At 33.3% G+C, this 27,427-nt stretch overlaps 3 protein-coding genes across 3 annotated transcripts; 2 read left to right on the top strand and 1 right to left on the bottom strand.

Moving 5' to 3' along the window:
- Positions 1-10,867: 10,867 nt before the first annotated feature.
- LOC7463162 (lysM domain-containing GPI-anchored protein 1) lies at positions 10,868-14,052 on the top strand. The gene is made up of 5 exons (XM_002300958.4): positions 10,868-12,072; positions 12,436-12,553; positions 12,681-12,842; positions 12,960-12,991; positions 13,504-14,052. Exons 1-5 carry the CDS (start codon positions 11,421-11,423, stop codon positions 13,776-13,778), a joined length of 1,239 nt encoding a protein of 412 aa, XP_002300994.1. The 5' UTR covers positions 10,868-11,420; the 3' UTR covers positions 13,779-14,052.
- A 2,901-nt stretch (positions 14,053-16,953) lies between these two features.
- On the bottom strand, positions 16,954-19,504 carry LOC7466475 (uncharacterized). Its single transcript, XM_002302206.4, has 6 exons — positions 18,965-19,504; positions 18,684-18,801; positions 18,384-18,595; positions 18,265-18,292; positions 17,716-17,824; positions 16,954-17,244 (listed from the first exon to the last, which is right to left on the bottom strand). Exons 1-6 carry the CDS (start codon positions 19,232-19,234, stop codon positions 17,163-17,165), a joined length of 819 nt encoding a protein of 272 aa, XP_002302242.4. The 5' UTR covers positions 19,235-19,504; the 3' UTR covers positions 16,954-17,162.
- Positions 19,505-23,000: 3,496 nt separating this feature from the next.
- On the top strand, positions 23,001-27,098 carry LOC7463163 (uncharacterized). Its single transcript, XM_024594173.2, has 9 exons — positions 23,001-23,220; positions 23,406-23,511; positions 24,413-24,723; positions 24,898-25,003; positions 25,087-25,440; positions 25,539-25,615; positions 25,699-25,823; positions 26,031-26,306; positions 26,599-27,098. The coding sequence occupies exons 1-9, from the start codon at positions 23,090-23,092 to the stop codon at positions 26,619-26,621; spliced, it is 1,509 nt and encodes a 502-aa protein (XP_024449941.2). The 5' UTR covers positions 23,001-23,089; the 3' UTR covers positions 26,622-27,098.
- The last annotated feature ends 329 nt before the right edge of the window (positions 27,099-27,427 follow it).

Raw genomic sequence — 27,427 nt, forward strand, 5'->3', positions numbered from 1 at the left:
CCATCGAACTCCTCGAGTCTCGAGAATAAGTGCTTGTTAGGGCACATGTGATAGGAACATGCAGAATCAAGAACCCATTCACCAGAATGGTTTTCTGGTGATGAGACCATGAATGCAGAGTCTTGTTCATCCTCATCTCGTGCAACGTTCACAATTGGTTCATCTTTTTCCTTGTTGCCCTTGATTGGACAATCTTTCTTCCAGTGCCCTTTTTTGTGACAAAAGGCACACTCATCTTTTGCAAGATATCGTCTGTTTGATGATTCTCCTCTGGATTTTGAGCGAGATCTCCCTCGCCCTCGAAATCTTCTGGGGTTTGTTCTGCCTCTAACTGTCAATGCTTCTGACGTTGACTCCTTGTGAACAATCTGGTCCTTCTTTCGGTACTCATTATTCACCAAAGCATTGGACACATCAATGAATTTAATCTTTTCTTTACCATACAGTAAAGTGGTGACGAGATGTTCATATGTGTCAGGCAGTGAATTCAATAACAATAGAGCTTTATCTTCATCATCAATTTCCACATCTAAATTCTTCAAATCAGCTATCATTTTATTGAAATCATTTAGATGCTCATTCATAGAAGTACCTTTCTTGTGCTGAAACCGGAAGATCCTTTTCTTCAAGTAGAGACGATTCTCTATACTCTTCTTCATAAACTTGTCCTCCAGTGCTTGCCATAATTCCTTTGCAGAGTTTTGTTCTGAAAAGGCGTACTTCTGATCCTTTACAAGACAAAGTCGGATGGAACTGCAAGCCAACCGATTTATCCTTTCCCAGCTTTTATCATCCAAATCCTCCGGTTTATCTTCTAAAGTGAAATCCAAATTCATTTGGACAAGCATATCCATGACTTCACATTTCCACATGCCAAAATTACCTTTCCCATCAAACTTCTCCACCTCAAATTTGGTATTCGATACCGGGATGTATTGTGGAGGTATACTAGCATTCCCCGCTGATTTTTCTTCTGGAATATCAGCCATTAGGACGTCTTTGGATTACAAATGGAATCCCGAAATTGTTAAAAACCCACACTTTTATGCTCAAAAGTGCCAAAACAGTAACTTCGGTATGCTGTTTAACAAAACGGACACCACGGTTGCATCCGGAATGGTTGAAAATGCTAGGAACCAACTTGACTCGGCCAAAAACGGGTCAAAAAATCACTGAGTTGGCCAAAAAAACCAATCTGACCGAGTTGACTCAGGGAAGGAATATTCTGTCTCTGATAAAGAATATTCTGTCACGGGAATATTCTCTTACTGGTAACGGAATATTCTTATTCTGTCAAGAGAATATTCTGTCACTGTCAGATGACATGGCTGATGACGTGTCTGATGACAGGGCGATGTGGACCCTCTGTTGATGACGTGGATGATGACTCAGCGCCTACGTGTCGGATGACGTGGCTGTCTTCTCAGGCGAGAATTCCGGCACTGTCTGGTTTTTCCGGCAAAACTTCGGCGAGCTCTACAGGGCTCGTTTCAACTCCGATTTCGATGATCTTTATATCTCCGAACTCGTATCGTCGAGAGGAATCTCCGCAGCTGGTCAAAATCAAGATCTGAGAACTTTGAAAATTCTGCAACTTTGAACAGAGAGCTGAAAAACGTGTTTTTTCTGTGTTTAAGCTTCCCTAAGGGCTTGATATTGCCTAAGCCCTCATGGATTTGCTCTTGGGCTATACCCAAAAGGCCTTATACCAATGGAGATATTTGTCCATCCTTATATACCCATGATCCTCCCCATTTCTAGCCAATGTGGGACTTTGGTCGTATACCCAACATCCTCTTCATCCCGGATTAATCCTCCCATGCCACCTTCACAAACCTTGACTGCGGTAAGAAAAATTGTTGAAGTTTTGATTCACGGTGGAAAATACTTCACAATAGGAGTCATGGACGTCTAAATCTATGTTAATGGTCTTGATGAACAGAACAAGAAAAGGAGTGCACAAGCAGGGGTGGTATTGCTGCTTCTAAGATTAATCGAACTCTACTCTTCCACGACCATGGACCCGGGGCCATTCATTAAGACAACGGACACAACAAATAAACCAGGAGAAGTGTGTTCTAAATGCCTTTTGTGTTTATCTTCAATCAATCTGCCAACATTACTCTTGATGTACTGCAGCACTGGCCATGGCCATTCTAGTCAGAATATCAGGACACTTGCAGCACGGGTATCATCTTCCAATATATTTCTCCATAAATTGTAATTTATATCTCAATTTTCCACTATAAACATGAAACTGCAACCTGCTGGATTGTCACTTCAAAATAACCAATTAACCACAGATGTCACACAAATAGCCACAAAAAGAGAGAAATCGCAAGAAAAAATACAATTCCAGGAATGTTTTTCATTGCAGACATATAGTGATATAAAGCATCTATGATAATTCCAGCTGCACAGACAATCTATATATACGGTATTGTATTTGTACCTACGTAGTTAATGTAATATCAATGCAAGTTGATGGTATCAATCTAATCCAAATAACCAGCCATGATCAAGTAAAGAGTAAAGAATTAGAGCCAAACCACAAAAGATAGAAGTGTAGATCCTGGACAACCTGCAGAGTATGGATAGCAATTTTCTTTGCCTACACGTAGACGTGTCATGAGAAAAGGGAAGCCGTTTGTACTGCAATTCTGCAAATGAGATCTGCTATCCAGGGCAAAATTCACTGAACACAGGCAACCTCTTCTTTGTAGCTGGACCACAGGCATTTACTTCTTCCCTTGATATGCGTTTGTTAGTCTGATGTGGCAAAGCAATATCAATGCCATCATCCTGTGGTGACCAGTAGTCAGAGCTGACGGTGGTAGTGATATCCATTCTAGAGTCTTCAGATTTAATGCTCGCAGTTTGGGATTTTGTTGCTATGGTCTGGCCTGATAGAGATATAGGTTCTGCCAAATTCATCAGGTGTGGAGAATGGGGTGGTACTATTCTTGCTGGATTTTTCAGATGTGATGATGGTGGGGCCGATGCTGGTATATTCTGGTATGGTAGAGAAGGCTGTTTGTTTTGCTGCAACTGCTGCATTTGTCATAGCAGGAGGAAGAATGCCGCACTTTGGGACATAAGGGCTTGATCTAGGACTAGTAGCATGTGACTTGCAAGTTTGTACCTGTGCAATACCAAATAAACAAGCACAGTGGCTGTATTAGCCGTTGATTTCTTCCAAATTCAGTACGAAGGTAATCTATAACTGAAATTCAAGGCATTATAATTACCAATTCTTTGTTCTTGATTGAGAAACCAGATGGATGAAACTCATCTTTTCCATGTGCGAACTGCATTTAACAAATATTCTTATCAATTGACCAGAGAACTAGAAGAGCAGTGCTTGCATCACAGCGAATGACAATTGTACACAATCAACATATTAGATTTCAAACAGAGAGCAGCAATAATCTAGAATCTCGCGGGAGTGCTAGTGTAGGGTTCCCGTATGACTAATAGTGCATGGCCAAAAAATAGTCACTGGTATGGCAAACCGAATAAAAAATCTTTCCGGTCATAGCCGGGCAATTCCAGTTTAAGGTGAAGGCATTTTAAGACTCCCTAAGCAGCAGCTAGCAATTGAAAGGGTACTAAGCAGCAGCTAGCAACTCAAGACCTAAACATTTTGAAACCCACACATAATAAATTTGATTCTTAAAAGTTATCATGGCAGAGAATGATCTGCAGAAATAGTATCATTTGCAAGTGAGTATAAACATTAGAAGTCATGCATTAGTTTCATCCAAGTAGCATAAAGAAGAGGAATCTCTTCTGTTGATGGCATGCATATACTGGAGATTTACAAAGAAGATGAATGAACAAACACAAAGGCCGCATATTTTTAGATAATTAAGAATCTCAATATTGTACAAAAGCAAACATAACACTGACTGAACTGCTGTATAGAATTTTCACTCCGACTGGGACATCGGTGTCAAAAAGAAAAGTTTGATATAAGAAAATGCAATACATGAGAAGAATTATCGAATGTTTGAGAAACGATTAAGAGGGGGACACAAGTGACCAAAGTGGCTTAAAACACATGTTTATAGGCACAAGGTCAATGTAACTGATTCACTCAACACCAAATTGTTTGTTTCTCTCTGTCAGTTTGAGTTGTACAATCTCTACTAATCTAGCCAACCAGGGTTGAAAAATTGTAAAGTTAGGCCAAACATAAATGAAGAGCCACTGTGTAAAACAAATCATGAGTGCTTGCATGCACCTCACTCAGTTGAAAATCATCATATAAAAAAGCTCTTCAGTAGTGCATGAAAATAAAATGAACTTCTGTAGTGGTGGCGCAATGCCAATATATAAGTCTAGAGGCATACATAGTCCAAAATGGAATTCCAACAGAACCAGTACCATCAGGGGCTTGAAACAATGCAAGCTCAAGAAAAATGATCTCCTAGTTACCTAGAATCAGCAGCTTTTCCGCAAAACTCTCTCAGGATCCAACCGAAAATAATTTAAACCTCTAGTTTCTCTTGTTTTCATACCGTTGTTCATGAGCAAATTCGTCTCCTTACCAAAAGAAGAGGTGTATTTTCAGGTACAAGTTTCCATGAGCCAGATTTAGAATGCTATAAGAAGTAGCTAGATGAGTTTTAGTATAAACTTGACTATTTCATTTCAAACTTCCATCGCTGAAAATCAAGCGGTCCTTCCTAATTAAACTGATAAAGAGAGTGCGTGAGAAAGAGACCTGACGGTTGGAGGCATAGCCGCATAGCGGCAGTGTCCAAGATCCTCCCAAGCTCTGCGAAGTTGCTTCTTATACACGCTCTTTCCCGAAGAAGAAGAGGAAGAATTGGATGATGATCCACTTCCGACTAGCGGCGAAACCGGAACTCCATCCATCACTAAAACTTCGTCTTCCTCCACCATCGGTGTCTTCATATTCTCAAGCGGCGATAACGGCGATCTGGAACTCCCGCTGCTTCTGCGCTGGTAATTGCGAGAGAATCTGTCGCCGCCTGGTGATTTCATTGGAGATCCGACGCCGCCGCGCAAGTATGCCACCAGTATGGAGTCTTTGTTTACTGCCTTATTTAGCGATTCCATCTGCAATTGGAGACTGTTACATTAGTTTTTTCTTTCTCTTTTCTTTTCCAGGTTCAGGAATTTAAACTCTCCCGCCTAAAATTATATGAAAATAGCCGTTCTTAAATCAAATAAACCTGTGGCCAATAGGTGGGTATGAATTCACATGGTATTTGTTATTGTGATGGAAGGTGATTTATAAAAAGTACATTAAAATCATATATGTGTATATATATATATATATATATATATATATATATATATATATATATATATATAATTATTTTTTATATATAAGTACATTAAAATCATTAAAAAATACTTTAAAAATATCAATTTTGATATTTTTTTTTTAAATATACTCTTTTAAAATACTCTTAAACACAAGTGAAAATACAATACCAAACAATTACTTTCACAAGAGATATAAGTCTTATTTTATCTATTATTGATTTATTTATTTTTTAAATAAATATCCACTTATACTCGTTTAACACTTGCCTTGTCCTCAAACATATTTAGATTATTTAATTAATCTTAGTCATTTTCATAATTTAAAATAAAAAATATAATTGAAAAATATTTTTAATAAGAGATTGGATTGTAATTAATAAATATATGAAAATCAAAAAAAATTACAATAAAGAATAATTTGTAAAGAAAATAAAATTTAGATATTAAAATAATTTTTTCAAAAAATTCAGAAACTGAACGAACATTTCTAAAAATTTACCCATGTCCATTTAACTCAGGGTGTGTTTACGTCAATCCATTAGTGACCTTGGATACGAGTAGTTTTTGTCAATCGTATTTGGCGCGAGATTTTAGGTACTTGTATACATACTGCGTGTGGCTGCAGGAGGAACTTGGAAATTGTTTGGAGCGTGTGTGCGCGTGTTTGGAGAGGAAATTTCTCGTGTTTGTGGGGCCCAACTGCTCCACTAAACCACAATCCAAGAGAGAGGCGTTCCTATATTCCTTCGTTGCGTGGGGAAAAAGATTTTTATTTGCCAACGAAATCCTAATTGTCACTCGTAAATTTTTAACGCTGACGATATTATATCATCACGCGCTATCACGGGTTTATAAAATAAATATACTTGATAGTGTTATAATTATAAACCAATACTAAATAAGTAATAAAAATTAAAGATATGATGGAGCAAATATTTCATGACGGAAAAAAAATTGTGTTGGTGATAAAAAATTTAAAGAATGAACAAAATGATTTGTAGCAATCTACAGTGTTTTGTGAGGAAAAATACAGTGATTTCACCACATGATTTAGCTTTTCAGTTAATAAAAAGCAAAAAAAATTACAAAGCTAAATTATCTACCAACTTAATATTAAAAAAAAAACCAACAAAGATAATTTTGGAAGGAAAAAAACCCATGAGAAAAAACGTTGCAGCAATTGACAATGTTTTGTGAGGAAAATTATAGCACTTTTCCCAATAAAATAAAATAAAAAACAATTTAGAGAAATATTGTAGCAATCCACAGTGTTTTGTGAGAAAAACTACAACGTTTTCCTCATATGATTTAGCTTTATTGTAATTATAATTCTTAACCAACTCAATATTAAAAAAAATCAACAAATATAATTTTAGAAAAAATCATAAAAAAATCACATGGAAAAACACTGCAACAATTCACAGGAAAAACACTGCAACAATTCACAGTGTTTTAAAGAAAAAAAATTACAAAGCTAAATTCTTAATCAGCTCAATATTAAAAAAAAAAAACAACAGAGACAATTTCAGAAAAAAAAATAACAAAACAAACACCAAAAAAAGAAAAAAAAATCATGTTGGAAACACTGTAACAATTCATAGTGTTTTGTGATGGAAGCTACAGTGCTTCCCCACATGATTTAGCCTTATTTGTAATGACTTGTAATTGTAATTCACAAATAACTCAATATTAAAAAAATAAAATTGAAAAAGATAATTTAAAAAAAATTATAATAAAAGAAAACTATGCGGAGAGACACTGTAGCAGTCCACAATGTTCTATGAGCAAAGCTACAATGCTTTCCCGACATGATTAAACTTTATTACAAAGTAAAATTTTAACCAACTCAATATTAAAAAAAATCAAATCGACAAAGATAATTTTGAAAAAAAAATATTACAAAAAAAAACACAAAAGAAACTAGAAAAAAACCATGTGAGGAAAAACTGTATCAATCCATAGTGTTTTGTGAGGAAAAACTTGTATTTACTTGTAATTGCAATTCTTAACCATCTTAATATTAAAAAAATAAAATTGACAAAGATAATTTTAGGGAAAAACATAACAAAAACTGGAAAAAACCACGTGGGAAAAAACACTGTAGCAATCAACAGTAATTTTCAAGGAAAGTTACAGTGCTTTCCTCACATATTGTAACTGTAATTTTTAACCAGCTCAATATTAAAAAATAAAATAAAAAAAGATAATTTTGGAGAAAATTATAAAAAAAAACCACGCGGAGAAACATTGTAGCAATCAACGATGTTTAAAAGAAAAAAAATTACAAAACTAAATTCTCAATCAGCTTCATATTAAAAAAAATCGATAAATATAATTTTAAAAAATAAAAAAATAAAATACAAAAATTATGTGGAAAAACATCGCAGCAATCCACAGTATTTTAAAGAAAAAAATTACAAAGCAAAAATTTTAATCAGGTCAATATTTAAAAATTAAAATAAAAAAAATAATTTTGGAAAAAACAAAAGAAAAAAAATAAAAAATAGGAAAGTTGAAAAAAAAATAATTTTGAAAAAAAAACGAAAATAAAAAGAAAAAAGGGAAAAGTTAGAAAAAAAAGAAAAAAAAAGGAAAGCACTAAGTGTTTTGTGTGTGGGGGAACAGTGATTCCCCCGCACCATTTAGAACATGTTGTAAAAAATTGACAAATATAATTTTGAAAAATAAAAAAATAAAATACAAAAATTATGTGGAAAAACATCGCAGCAATCCACAGTATTTTAAAGAAAAAAATTACAAAGCAAAAATTTTAACCAGGTCAATATTTAAAAAGTAAAATAAAAAAATAATTTTGGAAAAAACAAAAGAAAAAAAAATAGAGAAGTTGGAAAAAAAAAGTAATTTTGAAAAAAAAAAGGAAAGCACTATGGATTACTGTTGTAATCCACAGTGTTTTGTGGGTGAAGAAACAGTGATTCCCCACATCATTTAGAATATGTTGTAATAGCTTTGCTTTGTACCAATAGTTTTTATATTTTATATTGTGCATAATTATAATTGTATTTTAAATATTAATTTTATAAAAATTAAAATAAAATGCATTTTATTTATTTTTACATGAAGAAATTAATCTCGCAGGTGTTTTAATTAAATACGTACTTTTTTAAACCACAGTTAAATATTATTTCTAAATCTTTTTTTTTAAATCACAATCACAGTTAAACACACACGTGTACATCTCCTGGGGTTGTGGGATCCTTCAAGCGACCTGGGCTTGGTAGTATAGGCTGGGACTCTTTTATGTAAATCTTTAGTTTCTCTTCTGCTCTGGGCATTTGGGCTCGTCCAACTACCACCGGAGAGAATATATTAAAATCATCATTAGGTCGTTTGTTTTGTATAAAATAACTTGTTTTGAAAAAAATAGTTTGCATAAGAAAGATTTAATAAAATATATATTTTATTTTATTATTTTCTAGTTATCTGAATGAAAATCACTTGGGAATTAATTTTCGGTATACTTGTTAAAAATAAATGTTGAAAAAAAAAATGTCATTAATAGTGTAGTATATAATCCATTAAGGTAGTGTTTAGAAATGAGTTCCAAATGTTGTTTGGAAAAAAATGATTTTTTATGTTTTTTTTATATATATTTTGATTGTTTTGATGTGTTAATTTTAAAAATATTTTTTAAAAAAATATTTTTTTAATATATTTATAGACAAAAAAATATTTTAAAAAATAATCATTATCACAATATTGATTAATAAGATTAATATTATAAAACATTTTCATCTTTTGGGAATCCTAAGTTGTTTTTTCATATTTCCATCTTATATTTTTTTTATTGCAAAATATTTTATAAGTGTCAAGTCTTCCTAAGTAAACCAATGAGGAAAAATATTTTATTTAAAATTTTTTTATTTTTTTATTAACTTAAAATTAATATGTTTTTAGTATTTTCAAATCATTTTGATGTGCTGATGTCAAAAATGATTTTTAAAAAATAAAAAAACATTATTGGCATGCATTTTAGCATGAAAAGCTATTTGAAAAGCAACCGCAACCACACTGCCAAACAAACCCTTTAAGTGGAACAAAGTTAGCTAAAAAAAAAAATCTCACAAAATCCTCGAGCCTGATATGGATGATTTTCTTTTTTGACTAAATCTAAGAGATAAACTTAAAAATAATTCTTAGAAAAAACCAAGGATGTTTATGTATCCAAAAAGGTTTGGTTAACGACTGTCCAAAGACAGTGTTTGAAAAAACATGAAATGCAATACTTAGCATTTGACATAACTGGGATTTTTAATTTAAATAATTATTCATTATTTTGCATGCCAAGTTTCCAAATATTACAACATCGGAAACAACGTTTTCTATTTCTCAATATTCTTAGTTTACATAGTATTATAGTTCGAAGGTCCCTTCACTCTCTAGATCGTGAACCAAACTTAGCTAATATTTTTTATTTTATTTTAGAAATGTAGCTAATAATACTTGGTAAATGCAAATAAGTGAAATGTTTAACAATTATTTTTTAAAATATTTTTACTTGAAAAAATATTAAAATATTATATTTTTTATATTTTTTTTATATCAGCTATCAAAATAAAATAATAATAATAATAATAATTTTTTAAAAATTCAAATTTTGCTAACTTTCATCTAGAATGGAATACTAAACGGGCTTTTAATTAAATCCATCGCTGAGGACTTGAGAATTGGTTTGATAGATGGCGTTAAACTGCGGGTTGGTTCAACGGGCCTTGACCCCCTTTCTACTTACCAAACCAACCAGAAATAATAATCACACGCGCAGGTGGGTCGCGTGCGAACCATAAAGAAAATACCTTGTACAAACCAGCAAGAAAATTAACAGAAATTCCTTACCTACATGTCTGAAAAGAAACCGAATTATAGTTTTTTAAGTGGGGTTCACTCGGATGCCTCCAAATCTAAAAAGCAAACTGCAGAATTACCGATTAGCCCCCATTCAACTCCAGTCCAAAAGGAGCTAAAAGTACAGGCTACAAAAGAAAAAAAATTACCCATCTGTTTGAGTTAATTAGTTTTCCATTCAACAGTTATCTCCCCATAATAACGACATGGATTAAAAACAAATAGATAATTTGATATAAAAAAATCTAATTAAAATTATTAATCGAGTGAAATTGGGAAAATGGGAAAAACTGATAACAAATATTAATTAAATAAATATTTGACGTGGGAATAATTTTAAATCATACAAGAACATTGATAATTTTTTTTTATCAAAATGAAAAAACCCTTCTCAATCAGACCCAGTAAAAAAAGAATAATCAAAGAAGAATGGAACATACTTATAAAATCTAGACATCGTAAGTCAATTCATAACCTATAAAAACTTGATCTAACTCGAATTTTTTTTAAATAAAAATAATATTATTTTAATAAAAAAAATAGATTGATTTTCTAATATATAAGTTCACCTTACCTGATCAAACCACAATTCGAATCAGACAAAGGTCATATAATTATGAAATGGAGCGTCATGAGAAGGACAAATTAGTCCAATGAGAGCTTCGTATGCGACTCGAGGATCGAGAAATCTTGCTTCTGTATGCTCCTCTATCCAACACACATGCCTTCCTCTCTTTGTTCTCTCTCTGCTGTTTCAAAAAGAAAACACTCCTTTTCTACTCTCTCTCTCTCTCACGCATATTTTCTGTTCTTGGATATCGGAGAAAAGTAGAGTAGAAACACAAACCCTAAAACCCTGCAACCAACGACTAATTCTCCCAGTACGGAGCCAAAATTCAGTCTTTTGCATCAAATCCTAACTCCAACTCTCAATGTACATAAATTCCTTTCGGGCTTAGATTTTAGAGAGTAGCAGCGTAAGCAGAGCAATCCAGTCACCTCAAACCAAATCACATTCTCTTCCGGTACCAATCCAGAGCTAGAAAACTTCTTCCTTTTGTGATTCGAGACTCCCCTTCACCTCTAACCCCAAAACCCTGAAAAACTTGTCACCTGAACCTTTTTTTCATAAACCATACGATTTTTTCTCTTTAAAAAAGAAAACTTTGCTGTTGCCCGTTTCATCATTTCCGCTCTACAATCCTCTTCTTTTGGTGAAAATTTTGAAAAACAGAGCAAACACCTAGAACCCCAAGATGCCAAGCTCAAAATCCGTAACCTTTATCTTGATTTTCATCAATGCAGTAGCTTTAGTGACCTCCAAATCCACCATTGAGCCTTGCACCAACTCAGATTCCTGCAATGCTCTTCTTGCCTACACACTCTACACAGACCTCAAAGTCTCGGAAGTGGCCTCCCTCTTCCAAATTGACCCCATAGCTCTCCTCACAACCAACGCCATCGACATCTCTTACCCAGATGTCGAAAACCACATCCTCCCTTCACAACTCTTCCTCAAAATCCCCATCACTTGCTCATGTGTTGATGGAATCCGCAAATCCGTCTCGACCCACTACAAAACAAGGCCTTCAGATACATTATCTTCCATTGCAGACTCAATCTATGCAGGTTTGGTTTCTGCGGACCAGATAAAGGAGGCGAATTCCATTGATGATCCTTCAGTGCTTGATGTTGGGCAGAGCCTTGTTGTTCCTTTGCCTTGTACTTGTTTTAATGGGACGGACAATTCGTTGCCTGCTATTTATTTGTCTTATGTTGTCAAGGAGGTGGATACTCTGGCTGCCATTGCTGCGCGGTATGAAACTACACTTACTGATTTGATGAATGTTAATGCTATGGGGAGTGCTGCAATTAAGGCTGGTGATATTCTTGCTGTGCCATTGCCAGGTAACATATACCGGGGCGTAGTAAATAGAGTTATGTGTTATTGTCACTTTCCTTTGTGGGTTTTATTCGGAGGTGATTATTTTGTTTGTATGTGTTAGCTAATCTAGTGATCTTGTAGATATTTCTGTTGGATTTCATTCAATTTTCTAAAATGTAGTTACATCAGCATATTTTGAATCCATTTGGTTACTGTGGTAAAAGAAAATGCGCGATGTCATAATGACACTGCTTTTTTTTTTCTCTTCAATTTGTGTCCAAATTCACAGCTGCATTTGTTTTCAATAATAGTTTCTTTTATAAGTGATAGTATTGTTCATGTCAATGACATGGATAAGGAGTGTTACTTTATTTCTTGCATTGCAGCTTGTGCTTCCAAGTTTCCAAGATATGCTTCTGATTTTGGTTTGATTGTGCCAAATGGGAGCTACGCTATCTCTGCAAGTCACTGTGTCCAATGCAGTTGTGGACCTGGAAACCTCAAGTAATTGAACACTTTGCTTACTGCCTTCCGTTTCATTGACTTTACTGTTGATATTCTTGAACTGCAACTGGCCTTTTCACCTTATACGGTATGGTGCTAATTTGCTTTGTGGTGGGTGTCGGTGTAGTTTGTACTGCATGCCTGCTTCCTTGGCAGTTTCTTGTTCGAGCATGCAATGTAGGAATAGCAATCTCATGCTTGGGAATGTTACGGTGCAGCAGAGTAGTGCTGGGTGTAATGTAACTTCTTGCAACTATGGTGGATATGTCAATGGCACTATTATGACCACGTATGCTACTCTTCTTACTCGTGCTAATTCTTTAGTAGTTTCTTAAGCATATTCCTTGCGTAGTGTCATTGCTTCCTGATGGCTGAACCCTTGGTTGTCTATTTTATCTCCATGCAGGCTGTCAACATATCTCCAACCTCGATGTCCAGGTAAAAGTTTGATAAATGATATTCATTTATGGGAAATTGAAATTGTTCACTCTTGGGGGCATGAGATTCTTTTGGAATATGGAAAGTTCAATATTTTTGGTAAAATGTTATTTTTCTTTTAAGTGACTGGTTGGGTGTTAAGTAACTGGCTGCTCTATTTTTCCTTTCATCCAAATGGGATTGCTGTGTGTTTGATGATTTGATATTGAGCATACATCTTAACGAGTCAAAAAGTAGATCTTCATACAGGTATCATTAGTTTTTTGCCTGGAAAAACATCTTAGCAATTCTAGATGAATTCTCTTAGCACAGTTCCGCTTACTGGCCAGATGCGCTAATCCACCAACATGATGAGCACAACTTTGAAACTTGAAATGTAAAAAGTCGGAATTCAACAAATTTGCTATTGTATTGTGTTGTGTTGTCAACTGAATCAATCCACTAAGTTTTATTCTGCTATTCATTTTTGGTACTCTTAACCTGGTTTGGCTTTATGTTAAAAAATATTGTAGGATCACAACAATTTCCTCCCCTGGTAGTACCACCCACCACAGTGATCAGGGATTCAACTTTTGCTCCAGCACCTGCACCTCAGTCAGATGGTTCTAGTACACCAACACCCACACCCAAGACCGAAGTTGTGCCAGCAACTGGATCGCTTCCTGGATTACCTCCAGCAAGTGGCCCAGTTGGAAGTATTTCTCTTTCTTTCTCAGTCAATCCATCAGCCACTCTCATGATCGCAGCTGTGCTACTCTTGTTTGCCATGACCTCCATTCCATTGTAGTTTTGCCATGAACTGCCTGTCTAGATGGCTTCGGTTGGTGTGGTTCGCCTGTCTAGGATCGCAATTCTATGTTGTATGTAACCTTGTTAATTTTTATTTCTACCACATGAACTGATTTATGGATGCGGGAAAATGTGGGCTGTCTCTGTGCCTGGCTGGTATTTTTCTTCTACTCATTCGCTGTATTATGTACTGCAAGTCGAGGCATGGGCAGTTCTTTTGCGACTCATTCTTTGCTTAAATTATCCAGAGCTCTATGGTATTTCCCTCGTTATTCACTTTACATCACAGTTCTGTTCGATCTTGTTAATGAAACCCTTAAAATTTATTTAGAGTTCTCAAGCTTGGTTGCTGTAAAATTTATGGTTAGCAAGTTTAGTATTTTTAGCCTCCTAAAAGTTCACGTTTATTTTTCATAAAAAACATATAGTATATAGATAAATTTAAAATAATGTTAAACATTAAGAAAATATGATAAAAAAAAAAAAAACTTTAAGTGCACATGAGTTTTTGGATTAGCAGGATCTATAAAGCTGATTGATTCTATTTTAAGATAATGGTCTAATAATTTGTGTATTTTTTTAAAAAAATTTATTATATTTTATTGATGATTATCATTATTCATAAATAAATCTATTATAAAACATTGCTGAAAACTCTTCAGAACTTAAAAATCTAGCTGGCAGGGAAACCAGTTAAAAATCCAGAATGACTTCCAGAGAAGACATTGTCAACTTTGTTTCATGCATCAAAATATTGTTGAATATATTGATTTACCACCCTCAATACTAAGAAAAATCATTAAACCAATTAAAAAAAAATTATGGAACAGGGTAGCCCGGGCTTGTAAACTAGTTAGTAGAAAAACTAAAAGAAAAAGGGATTTTAATGTACCTCTATTAACAAAAATATTATTCACCATAATTGTATTTTTTTAATTTATATTTTTTTTTCAATTATATCCTTCAATATTATATTTACTAGGGATTAAATTTCATAATTTTTTTCAATTCACGGTTATCCTAGTCTCATGATCTGGACCATTGATTTGACGACTTGAATCAAATTTTTTCTTTTTCTTACTAATTTTTTTTTTCTTAAATTTATCCTTCAATATTGAGTTTATTGAAAATTAGGCTTTGTGATTTATTTCGGTTTTTTTCTATGAGGTTATTCTCGTTCCATGAATTGAGTTACGAGTTTGGCTGGTTAACCCAGATTAACTCAAATTGTTTTTTATATCTTTTTTTTAATTGAATATTTTTTTTAATTTCACCTTTCAGTACATGGATGATTGAGAATTAAACTTCATTATTTGTTTTAATTTGTTTTCTATAAGGTTATCTCAGTCTCATAATCAAGTTGCGGGTTTGACAGGTTGACCCATGATATTTTTTTTTTTATTTCATCATTCAACATTGAAGTTATTGAAAATTAAAATTTACAATCTATTTTGATTTACTTTCTATGTGTTATTATGATGTTATTAACTTATATGCAGATTGACAGGTTAATCCAAATTAATCCAATATATTTTTGTCTTGATATTTATATATAAAAAATAACATCTTGAATATTTATATTAAATCAAGCTATCTTTTTATTGGTAATCCAAATTATTTTTGACCTTATCAAGTCAAATAAATTATATCAAATTAATTCTGACATAATTTAATTTTTTTTACTAAAAAAAATATTAAAAACACCTAAATATTTTTCAATCATATAAAAATAAATAATTCCAACCGTACAAAAAGGGGGCCTAGAGAATAGAGGAGACCTATTCCACCAAAAAAAGAGACGGTTAACATGCTGTAGTCTGAGCATCATACACAGGTCCAGTTTTGCTCGCTACTACCTCTATAATTTTCGGATTTCAGCTGATGCATATTTTGGATTCTAGACTATATATATATATATATGTGAGTAAACAGTTCAGTTTCCATCTAGTTAAATGAGAATACATTGATTTAAAATATTGTCTACTTCTTCTTCTTCTTTTTGGTTAAATTGACGTTGGTTGAGAAATGGCATCACCTATTAATGATGTGTTTATTTCCGTGGTTTACTGTGTGTTTTAAAAAATTCTAAGTTTTTTTTTAAATTAATTCATTTTATATATTTTTTAATCGTTTTGACATGTTAATATTAAAAATAAATTTAAAAAAATAATAAAATATTATTTTAATATATTTTCGAGTAAAAATTACTTTAAAAAATAATCGTTATTATAATACCAAACACTATCTAGATCTTAACTCCATTTCCAAATATCCCAAGTTTGTTAGAACTAACTATAAGATTATGGAATTTTCCATAATTATACATGTGAAAATTTAGTTAATTTTTTTTAAAACGCAGTCATATATAAAACTCATTTCTAGTCCAAATAATTAAAATGACATAATAGAAATTTAATATTATCTCAAATAAAATACATGTAACTAGATTAAATTCAACATGTTAATGACTAAATTAAATCCATCCTAATTCTTTCATTTCATGAATTTAACAATTCAAATAAAATACCGCATAACAAAAAGAATGAAATAAAATTTACAATTATATTCCTTTCTAAAATTACATGTTAATGCTAGCATAATTACATGTTAAAACGCTCCTTTTCGTTTTTTCTCTAGCTTGTCTCTAACTTCTCTCTCTAGAAACCCCCACTTACCTTTTTTTCTTCATTTAACTTAAATTTTTCCAACTTTTAATCCTATTCAATTTCACCCCTCACATAATCTACTCTCGCCATATAAGATTTTGGCCAAGATTTTATTACAACCACCAAAACCATCTCAATAAATTAAAAATTTAGCGGGGTTTTATACCAACAATCTTCCATGAAATAAATAAAAAATGAAAGAATGGTTTATACATGCGTGTAAAATTAAGAATAAACCACTCATTACAAATTAAAAAATTATAAATAAAATATAAACTCAACTATTAAATTTTATACAATATCATAGTTAGAACCATCAATTCCATATAAAAAGTTAAAAGAATAAACCACTCATCACAAAACCTAAGTCTTTCGAATGAATTCAATTCAACTAGCAAATTCTGCGAAGTTAAATCACATGAAAACCGCAATACAATCCTATTCCCCTACTAAATTAAAGTTCTATTTTCCCGCAAATTGCCTACACACACAATTGGAACTCGTATGTGCAAGGAAAAGAAATTGATCCTTCAATCACTGTAACTGAACAGAAAGCTAATGTTATTTACAAATATTTACAGTTATAGAAGCAAGGAAGATAAAAAGTAAAGAATCATGGTGTTTTTCAATTTGCACACAGCTGAGACACTCGAAGGTCCCAAAAAATCCACATCAATTACAATTCACTTTGTTCATTCAGATTGGAACGGCCATCTTTAGAGAGCCTTTAGAACAACTTTGCTGGTGGCGTGAATGCCCTTTGCAGCAAGCCTCAATACAGATCGACTACGATACAACCTGCATCCAGAACATGTGTCAGAAGCAAAACAAAATTTGACAAGAAGCAGCTCGAATCCCCTGCTAATTCTAAACAAATGTGATTTGGGAGGCCATCCACAAAGCTTCTGGTAGATCTTAGTATTTTAATCTCTTCCTAATTAGGTTAAAACAACATGTATTTAGGTGGATTAGCATCTATAATGCAGACCCCAGTCAGTCTGAGGCATTTCAAGCCTATCCAAGGGGCATAATAAAGGTTCATCCACTTCAATTCCCAAACTAATTTTTCTCAACTAATCGAATAAGGAATATATTTTACTTAACCCAGAAATGATAGCAGGAAAAAAAGATTGAAAATTCATTATTTAGAAGTAAAAATGAAGTTGAGACCTACTTCTATCAAACAACGTAGCACATTTTTCTCTTCAACCTGGAATCTGTATTCCTAGAATTGCAAACTATGATACTACTAGATTGTGAAATACTCACCCTGCCAAAGCAAGCCCCCAGGTTCCCAGGGTATAAAACATGGTCCCAGCATGCCAGATATCAAACACCTTTTCCAATTTGCTCACACCACCCAAAGCTTTTGCCAGAACTGCAAGTTGCCAACCTCGTGAAATTGAGTAACACTTAATTCATAAGAAACTCACATTCCTTCACTATATATTACGCAGAAAAGGGAACATATCCAAGAAAATTTGATATGCTAGTCATCAGATTCAGAACATGGTTTGCTATTTCAAACACATTTGAATTTCACCATAACAAAGAACAAAACACGAAACATCATAGATTCACAGCACTAGTATACTTCATTGAAGCATAAATTAAGAAAGTAGGTGGCTCTACTGAAGTCCTTGCACAAATAGCTATTCAATAGGCGAGGAAAAGAATGAATTGTTGAGAAATAAAAGTAGAAGTCAAGTTTTCGCAACACTGGGTTAGTAGTTATCTCAAAATAGCTATACGCACAAAATCAGGTTTTTGGCTTCAAAATCAGAAGCACAAAAACAATCGAGTTCCATTACAACTTACTTTTCTGCAGCTCCTCTGGCGTCAATTTCTGCAGTTACAACATAGGAAATCATGTTACATAAATTATATCAAGCATCAACCATTATCAATCCATCTTAACAAACACAGTTAAAAATCACCTGTGCCTTCGGGTTTGCTACAAGGCATTTAGCCATGAAGTAAGCAACCCCGTCCACCACATTCTCCTCAGTAACAACCACATAGTTCTCATCATCAATACCACTCCGCTCTTCAGTATTGCTAGGAACCATGTCTTCTGTTACCCAAACCCACCGACTAGGTTCTTGGTTATCAACACTGATTAGAACCTCAACTAATTGCATATCATCCCCTAATAAAAAAATCAAACCCAAATGAACACCAAAGAAACTACCATACTATAAAGCTAAAATCGACAACCATGTAAGAAATTAACAAACCTGTGGCCTCTTTAAAAGGGAACTGAATGCCAGTTTCGTTAACTGAAGCCTGCTGGAGGGATTTAAGTTTAGTCAAGAAATTCTCAGAATCCACAGTAGCTACTAGATGGCTGTACAGCTGCAATTTTTCGAAAAACAACAAAGACCCATAAAATTTAGCACAGATTCCATGATAAAGTTATTAAATTTAAGAAAAAAAAGAATTTTTTTTTATAAATAATGCTTGTAATGGATGCCAGATAAATGGCACCAGATTCTCGCATAGAAGGGAAACTACATACGTGAGTAGGGCACTCGTGTAATAAGCAAGGCGATTCAGCTAGATTTTGGAGTAGTTTCAAATTTTGCTCAAGCAAATTCCTCAAACGCTTATTCTCCGATCTTAAAGACTCCAGTTTTTCATCCACTGGTTTATTTTTGGTGTCGTTGCCCGGTTCATGCTGGTGATTTTCGTGGAGGTGGTGGTGCTGGGTGAATTCCATCGCTTTCCATGCCACGTCAGCCACCTCGATGACCGTCTTCGCTACCTCTACAGCGCCGTGGCCTCCCATGGGAACTTTTTGTTGGACAAAGATTTCTTTCTGATGTTGAAAGACAGGGCTAAACTTGTTTTTCTGTATGATTTGCGTGTCCCAGAATCAAGCTTGGTTTTGATGGTCCTAACCTGGGGAGGGATGATAGGGATTTTTTCTTTTCTTTTCTTTCTCAACCGCTGTGGGTAAATGTTGTTATTTTCAGATTTGCGCCTCTATTTCTCAATTCTCTTCCGGACCCTCTGCCGATCCAAACTTTCACGCTATGTTTGTCTTGGTTATGTGTTTGACTTTAAATTTTTAAAAAAGGATATTTTTTCAAGTTTAACAAAAACTCTAAAAGGCATCGCAAAATTCCAGACACGATAAAACTAATCTTTATTATAGTGAAAATATTTTTTTTACCTTCAAAGAAAAAAAAAATTTATCAGGTACACGTATTTTTTCAAAGTTTTCAAAACAATAAAATAACAAAATTACACTTAAAAAATTAAAAATTGTTGATTAAGAGTGTTTTTGTTTTTTATTTTTGAAAAAACAGTAAAAAATCATCTTTACTCTTAGAATCAAGAAAAAATAAGTTATTTGTTCAAGAGTCTTTTGGTCTTTTCATAAGGATTTTTTTGTTGATTCCATAACAATAAAAGGTAATTTGATTTTTTTTGGATGATTAATTAATATTGAATTCAAAAAGCTAAACAATAAAAGGTAATTTGATTTTTTTTTATATGTGCGATGTTTCCTGGTAATCAAAATTGTCCTTTCATTGTGTTATTGTGTTGTTGGAAGCACATCTCTAACTTTCATTTGTTTATTATGTTCATGTGGTGTTCTTCGTGTTCCTGAGGATATTCAAACTTGAACTATTATTTGATTTTTACAAATTCTATGTTGATTGTGGGTTGTACTTATAGGTTTTGAGTTAGGCTAGGAAGTTCAGCCTACGTGACCAGGTTAAGCCTTTCAATGCTTAAAACCATGTTTGGCAAAATCAAAATTTATTAAAGAAAAAATGCATTTTTGAGTTGTTAAGGTATTTTTTGCAAACACTTCCTTAAAGTGATTTTTAAGCCTGTGTTTTTTTTAGCTAAGGGCATGTTTGACAAACATGCTCTAATACCTTTCTTATAGCCTTATTTTATGTTTTTCTTTGTGTTTTGCCAAACACAACTTTAATTTAATTTTAATTAATTTTTATATTTTTAATGACTATTTTGTAATTAATTTTGGACTTCTTTTTTTTTATATCTTTTTTACCCTTTTATATTTAATATTCAGAATTGTGAACTTATACGTAAGATATTTTCCTGGTATTATATAAATCAATTTTTAAAAATATAAAAATAACAAAAAATAGATTTATGTTGTAAATTGCATATGGACAAAGTCTAATTATGTATATTTTTGTAAAATAAAAAAATATTTTCTTCATTTTCTTTTAAAAAATCAATTAATGGATTTTATAACTAGTTTGTAAAAATCTATTAGAATTTGGCATGAATTTTAAAAACACTAAAAAAATAATTGTTTTAATATTTAAAAATATAAACTTATATATAACATATGTTCTCAGTATCAAAAGAAACAAAAACATAATAAAATATTATTTGACTTTATAATTGCAAGTTTAACCTATAAAGCAGTGATTCATCTTATTAAGGTGGATTCACTTTAATCAATAGACAACCCAATGGATAGTAAAACACAATGAGACCTTAAAAAACAATCAGATAAATAGACAATGTAGTTTAATACTTTAACCTCAACATGGTGTATTAGGGGTGATTTTGTTTTTCTTATATACAATCAGTCACCTTACCTAAACTTTAAAGATCAGTTAGCGTTTCTATTGATCAAATTACTAGATGACGACCCCAAACCTTTTAAAATATATAAAGATAAGAATTACTTGTTCTTTCCCCACCCAAAACCTAATCCAAAAGGATGATTGTCGCAATGACGCATATGTGCAATAATTTTAATTGCTATTTTTTTTTTATTTTAGATTCTTTTATGTAATTGAATTTTTTTTCTTGATTTCATTCCCTGATATTTGATTTGTCAGGGATTGGACTTTGTGATTTTTCCATGTATGGTGCTTCTGGTCTAATGATCTAAGTCACGAGTATAAAAAGTTAATGCATGTCAACGTCCTATTTATTTTTCTGGAGTTTTTTCTTTTTCGATTTCACTGTCCAACAATAATTTTTTTTTAAAAAAATAGTTTTGTGATTTTCTTTATTTTTTTCCTATTAGGTTCTCGCGATCTCATAATCCGAGCCACAAATGACTAAGGATGAAGTTGAAAAAAAATAAATTAAAAAAAAAACATAAAAAACCAAAGTCAACTCAAGTTAATTCGACTAACTCTCGATCTGGGATATAAAATCAAGATAATCCCAAAAAAAGGAAAGCAGAAAAAAAAATATGAAGTTCAAGGCCTAGTAATCTAATGTCCAATGATAAAAAAAACAATTTAAAAAAAAGATATAAAAAAGATCAAAGGTAAATTAGATTAATCTTTAGAACTAGGGACTTGAGCCATGAGAACATAATTATCTTATAGAAGACAAACATGAAAAAATCACGAAACAAAACCCCTAACAATAAAAAAAATTAAAAACACAATAAATAACAATTAAAACAACGAAGACAAAAAATGGTATAAAATACTAAATGAAAGAAAACAATGAGAGATTAAAATAAAAAAATCAAGAAAATGATAAAAAAAAATAGCAATTAAGAGAATAAGGACCAAATTAGATAAAAACATTAGATGAAATAATATGTTGAGGGATGAAACTGAAAAAAATAAACCAAGAAAAGGATAAAAAACAAAAAATAGAAATCAAAAGAATGAGGATCAAATTGGATACATTAATTAAATGAAATAAAATGTTTAGGGATGAAATTGAAAAAATATCAACTTAAAAAATCAAAACAAATAGCAATAAAAAAAATTAAAATTAAAATTGATACAAATACAAACTAGAGGACACATATAATTTCTGAAATGACTGGTATGAAATTCAAGACGAGGAAAGATAAACAGAGGAGGGAAAGAAAAAAAACCTACTAGAGCCAAATCGTTTCCCGACCATGCACATGCGCCTGACCACCATGAAGAGAACAATACGATGCTTTCAACGTCCTTTTGTGGAAGGCAATGTTCGACTGTCAGGAGGCGTCTCTCAAAAAACATATGCGCCAACCACTTTTTATTAATTATTTTATATTTTTTTAAAAAAACTAATTTGTTCCACATTCACATTTTTTATAACTAAAATCCTAGATGAAATTAAGAAAAAGTTATTGGATGTCTGTTTTTTTTTTTACGGTAATATAATGTGTGTTTGGAATTATAGTGCATAATATTTCTTAAAAATATTTCTCGTTTGAAAATATATTAATTTTTTTATTTTTTATTTTTGATATTAATATATTAAAATAATCAGAAAAAATAAAAAAAAACTTTAATTTAATGTTTTTTCAAGGTAAATACACTTTTAAAACACATTCTAAACATGTATATAATCATTTCATCATGTTAGCAAAACGTAAAAAGATTAAAATACCCTTAAACCTAAACCTAGTTTAAAATTTTTTGATTTTAAGAATAATTGAATCATTTTATTGTATTAAAAATGTGCAAATACAAATTTATCCCCAATGAAATTAATAATGTCGATTCTAATCCAGATTCTAATCAGTCCAGGATTATAGTGTTTTACTGTTACCTTGTTTTTTTTTTTTAGTATAGTGCGTAACTTTCCAAATCACAGCTCGCGAAGAAAAATTAAAAAACAAAAGAAAAGGAAAAAAAGTAAACCTCTCCGTTTCGTTTTTCCATTCTCTCTCTCTCTAGCGCCGAGAATGGCAGAGGAGATGCAAGAGCAAGCCACCGAGACGGTGAAAAAAGAAACGCCCGACGAGTCGCTCGATATCGAGTCCCAAGTCAAGGAAGCAATGCTCTCTCGCGTTAGCCACTTCAAAAAACAAGCCGAGTGAGCACGCCCTTTCTTTCTCACCTGAGAATTTTATGCAATTCTAGGTTTTTTTTTTGTTGAAGTTGGTGTGATTTAATTTTTTCTGGGAGTTGATTAAGAAAGGAAATGATTTATGCAGTTTTAGTGATTAAGGGATTGATGAAAATTGAATGATTTTGTTGTAAATAAACATAAAATTGCAGCTCTCTGACGTTTGAGGGGGTGCGGAGACTGTTAGAGAAGGACTTGGGATTGGAAAAATTAGCGTTGGATGTGCATAAGAGATTTGTCAAGCAGTGTTTATTTGAGGTAATGTTTATTTTTAAATCTTCAGACTCTGCCATTTGTAATTTTGCTTGTGGTCATGCCGGTATATGCCATACTCGTCTGAGTTTTAACTTCAGTTGAAATGTAATTATTACCTCTGATTCCTTTTGTTCTGTTGCTATTTTATGTCGGTTTAGAATGATAATTCCTATTAAAGATAACTTAGTTATGTATCGTTGTATGTCTGCATTGCTTAGGTTAGTCGGCTAAGTTAAACGCCTGTGCAAAAAGATAAAAACCGTTTTCGGAAATCTTGGAATCTGACAGTTTTAGTAAAATGGTTTAGTGTAGTGATGTATTTTAAAATTGTTCATGATATTGGTTGTTTTGGATTAGAGAACGGCATGTGCCGATTTCAATAAGTTGGATTTGAAGTTTCCATAAATGTGACCTAACTGTTGTACAAAGGTGATCAAGCTAATGAGGGAAGCTCTTAAACAAAAGCAATGAGCATGTATTTGATGCACTGGTTTGCATTTAGAGCTTACTAAAGTGCTTAAATTAAATTGTACTAATTTTGGTTGATTTACTTACTAATTTGCTTGTGAATGATTCTAGCAGAATGTTTAACTGTTGATTGATGTCTATCGTGGGAATTAAGTTTTCACTCTTTCACTTGTTAATACTGATCTTGATGATGTCGTGGACTGTTGTATTAACTCTTCAAATCTTAAGAAGTTAAAGATGTAGAGGATGCATTGGAATCATGATGTAAATTTAGCTTTTGATTGTTTTTGGGAATTTTGTGCGTTAATCTGAAAAACTACTCTCTGGAGTTGGGGTCCTCTTACAAGTTTAATGCTGTCCGATTCTCATTACTAGTCATAATTGGTTTCCGAACTCCCTTTGCTTCTGATTTTATGCTTGTGTCTGTCTATGCCAGTGCTTAGATGGTGCTGTTACTGACAATGCCTCCAAGGACTCTGGGGATACAGTGGAAAAACACGTTGATTCTCCAAAAGAAGTTACAGAATCACCTGAAAGACGAGATTTGAAAAACAATATAAAGGAACCTTGCTCTGAAGACGAGGAAAAAATGGAAGACTCTCCTGTAATGGGCCTTTTGTCAGGACAAAAAACAACAAAATCAAAGGCCAAGGATACTCAAGCAAATGAGGTTAAAGAAGTTCCAAGTGAAGGCAGCATAAAGAAAGCCATGATGAGACGGGCTTCTTATATCAAAGCTAATTCCGAGTATGTCAATTCCTTTGGATTGGCTGTCAATTCTGATAGCCAGCCTGCTCCTTTTCTAAGCTTCATGTGTTTCTTTTTCTCGTGCTGGTGGGCTTTGGTTGAATCAATCCTTACCCACTGTTTCTTGGTGGTTCATGTGATTTTGAAAGTTAATGTCACCTTTTGTCATCTCAGGGAAATTACAATGGCTGGACTTCGTCGACTCTTAGAGGAAGATCTTAAACTCGATAAATTTTCGCTCGATCCCTACAAGAAGTTCATTAGCAAGCAATTAGATGAGGTGCATATTCTTGTTTAAGCGTTGCCTTTTAGCCTGTGTTCATATCATATACTATCTGATTTAGTCACCATCATCTTTATCAGGTATTAAAATCTTCTCAAGTTTCTGAACCTAAGAAGAAAACTCTTAAGAACAATTCTCATGGTAAAGCATCTAAAAAGGTTAGCAGTAGAGAGAGCGCAGATTCTTCAGATAAAGAGAGCGAGGAGGAAGATGAAGAGGTAAAACCAAAGAAAAAGAAAATTGGTGTTGAACGAAAGATGCAGAACTCCGAAGGGTCTAAAAAGCGGAGGAGAACTGAAAAGGAAACCAAAGTATCTGCCAACAAGCGAATCAAGCCTTTGGAAACAGCAGCAGAGGACAACAGCGATTCAGAAGTCAGTGGAAATGCTTCAGAAGACAACAATTCTCCATCATCAGCGGAAAAACCAGTCAAGGTGCTGCCCCCACACTCACCCATTCCTGCACGAAAAAAAAAGTGGTTGTTTAAATTATAAACTATGGTTTGGTAAAATATGTTTTGATCTTCTTGTAGAAAAAGGAAGCTTCTACTCCAGCATATGGGAAACGCGTGGAGCATCTGAAATCAGTCATTAAATCCTGTGGGATGAGGTATTTCTTTTACCTGCCATTTATAGACCCAAAACAGGGCTTTGTTTGGCTTGACACCCAAACATTTGTTGTTTCTTTTGCAGTGTGCCTCCTTCGATTTATAAGAAGGTGAAGCAAGCGCCTGAGAACAAACGTGAGGCTCGGCTAATAAAGGAACTTGAAGAAATTCTTTCTAGAGAAGGATTGTCGTCAAATCCTTCTGAAAAAGGTGGTTTTTACTGTTGAAAATCTAGCTATATGAACTGTGAATAAACAAATATGCTGCTTTCTGGACCTTAATATTGTTCACAGAAAAATTATCAAATTCTAATGTTATTAATCATATGGCACAATACTTGATGTAAATGCAACTTTATACCCACAAGCATGTGTATATGTATTAAAGTTGACAACCTTTTAATCACTGCATTCTCAGAGATCAAGGAAGTCAGAAAGAGAAAGGAAAGGGCAAAAGAACTTGAGGGCATTGACTTGAGCAACATTGTGACAACTTCACGTAGAAGGTCTGCCACCAGTTTTGTAGCTCCACCAAAACCAAAAGTGCCAGATGAAAGTGAGAGTGATGACACTGGTGATACAGAAGAGGATGATGAGGATGGCGAGGAGGAGGATGGCAATGATGGAGATGATGGAGATAATGATGGAGATGACAACAAGGGTGGTGATAGCCCAACTGAAGAGGCTGATGAGGGTAAGTGACTAAATAGACAAGATTGGGTCCTTTGTTAGTGGGTGACACTTGGATACATTTCATTGAGGTTCAGGGAAATGCAGGCCTGTGACTAGTGGACTGGAATCTCTCTGAAACCAGAAAAATGTCACAAAAACTGAGGTGCCTCAATACCTTCTGTTGTGGATAGTGTACCGGGGAAAGTAAATGAGCACAAATGAAAGACAACTACATAGTTGCTGGAATTATATTGGTCGCATGCTATGAGCTTCACCATCATTTCCTTTTTATAATTCTCTCATTGTCTATGCAGATCAAGATGATGGCAGCCACTGAGTCGTCCTGTACAAGCTGACTTGACATGGATGAAAGAAGCTTCAACAATAAAGAGTAAGTGGGTGTATTCGAAGGCTCAGCCATTGGATTACTTGGGTGTATTATGTGTACCATATTTAGTTCTATTTTTTTACTTCTGGTTGTAGCAATAGATAGCTTTGATGGAAAATTTGTTTGCAGCTTTGCCTATTAGGATATGTTTATTGCAGCTGCTCTAGTGACTTGTACAGGGCTCAAATTCTAAGCTAGGATTTTTGTAAGCTCTAAGTCGAGTACATCCCCCCCCCCGTATCAAGGCTCCATGCTTCCATGAATCAACTCTGTTGACATGCAGTTTCTGATTATAGTAACTAGATGGGTAAATAATTTGTCTAGTTTATCCAAAATGATCGTTGTTTAGGCGATGTGATATTGGCAGCAATTGTTTTGGATGATTTGAATGATTTACATATCAAGGCAATTTATACCTTTAGACCAGGCTAGTCCCTCCTAAGATATGAAATTGGCAACAACTTGATGGTTCATGACGAAGGGATGAAAAATTCAAAACTCTACTCACGACAGAAGGCTCTAAAATTCACTTCATTAGAAATGTTCTTGAGCCACAAACAATGATTGCTCCTAATTGAGGAATACATGGATCTTATGCAGATTGTTAACGACACTTATTTGAGATGTGTGTTTTTATGCTTCTTGTTCATGACTTCTTACGTCATCACCAACTTTTATCTGAGAAAGTGAGCTACAAATAACTGCTCTGAGTCATTTAGTAAGTAACCTTCATGCCTGCTCGAAGACGGTCAAAT

This window comes from Populus trichocarpa, chromosome 2 (assembly GCF_000002775.5).
Source record: "Populus trichocarpa isolate Nisqually-1 chromosome 2, P.trichocarpa_v4.1, whole genome shotgun sequence".
NCBI lineage: Eukaryota > Viridiplantae > Streptophyta > Magnoliopsida > Malpighiales > Salicaceae > Populus > Populus trichocarpa.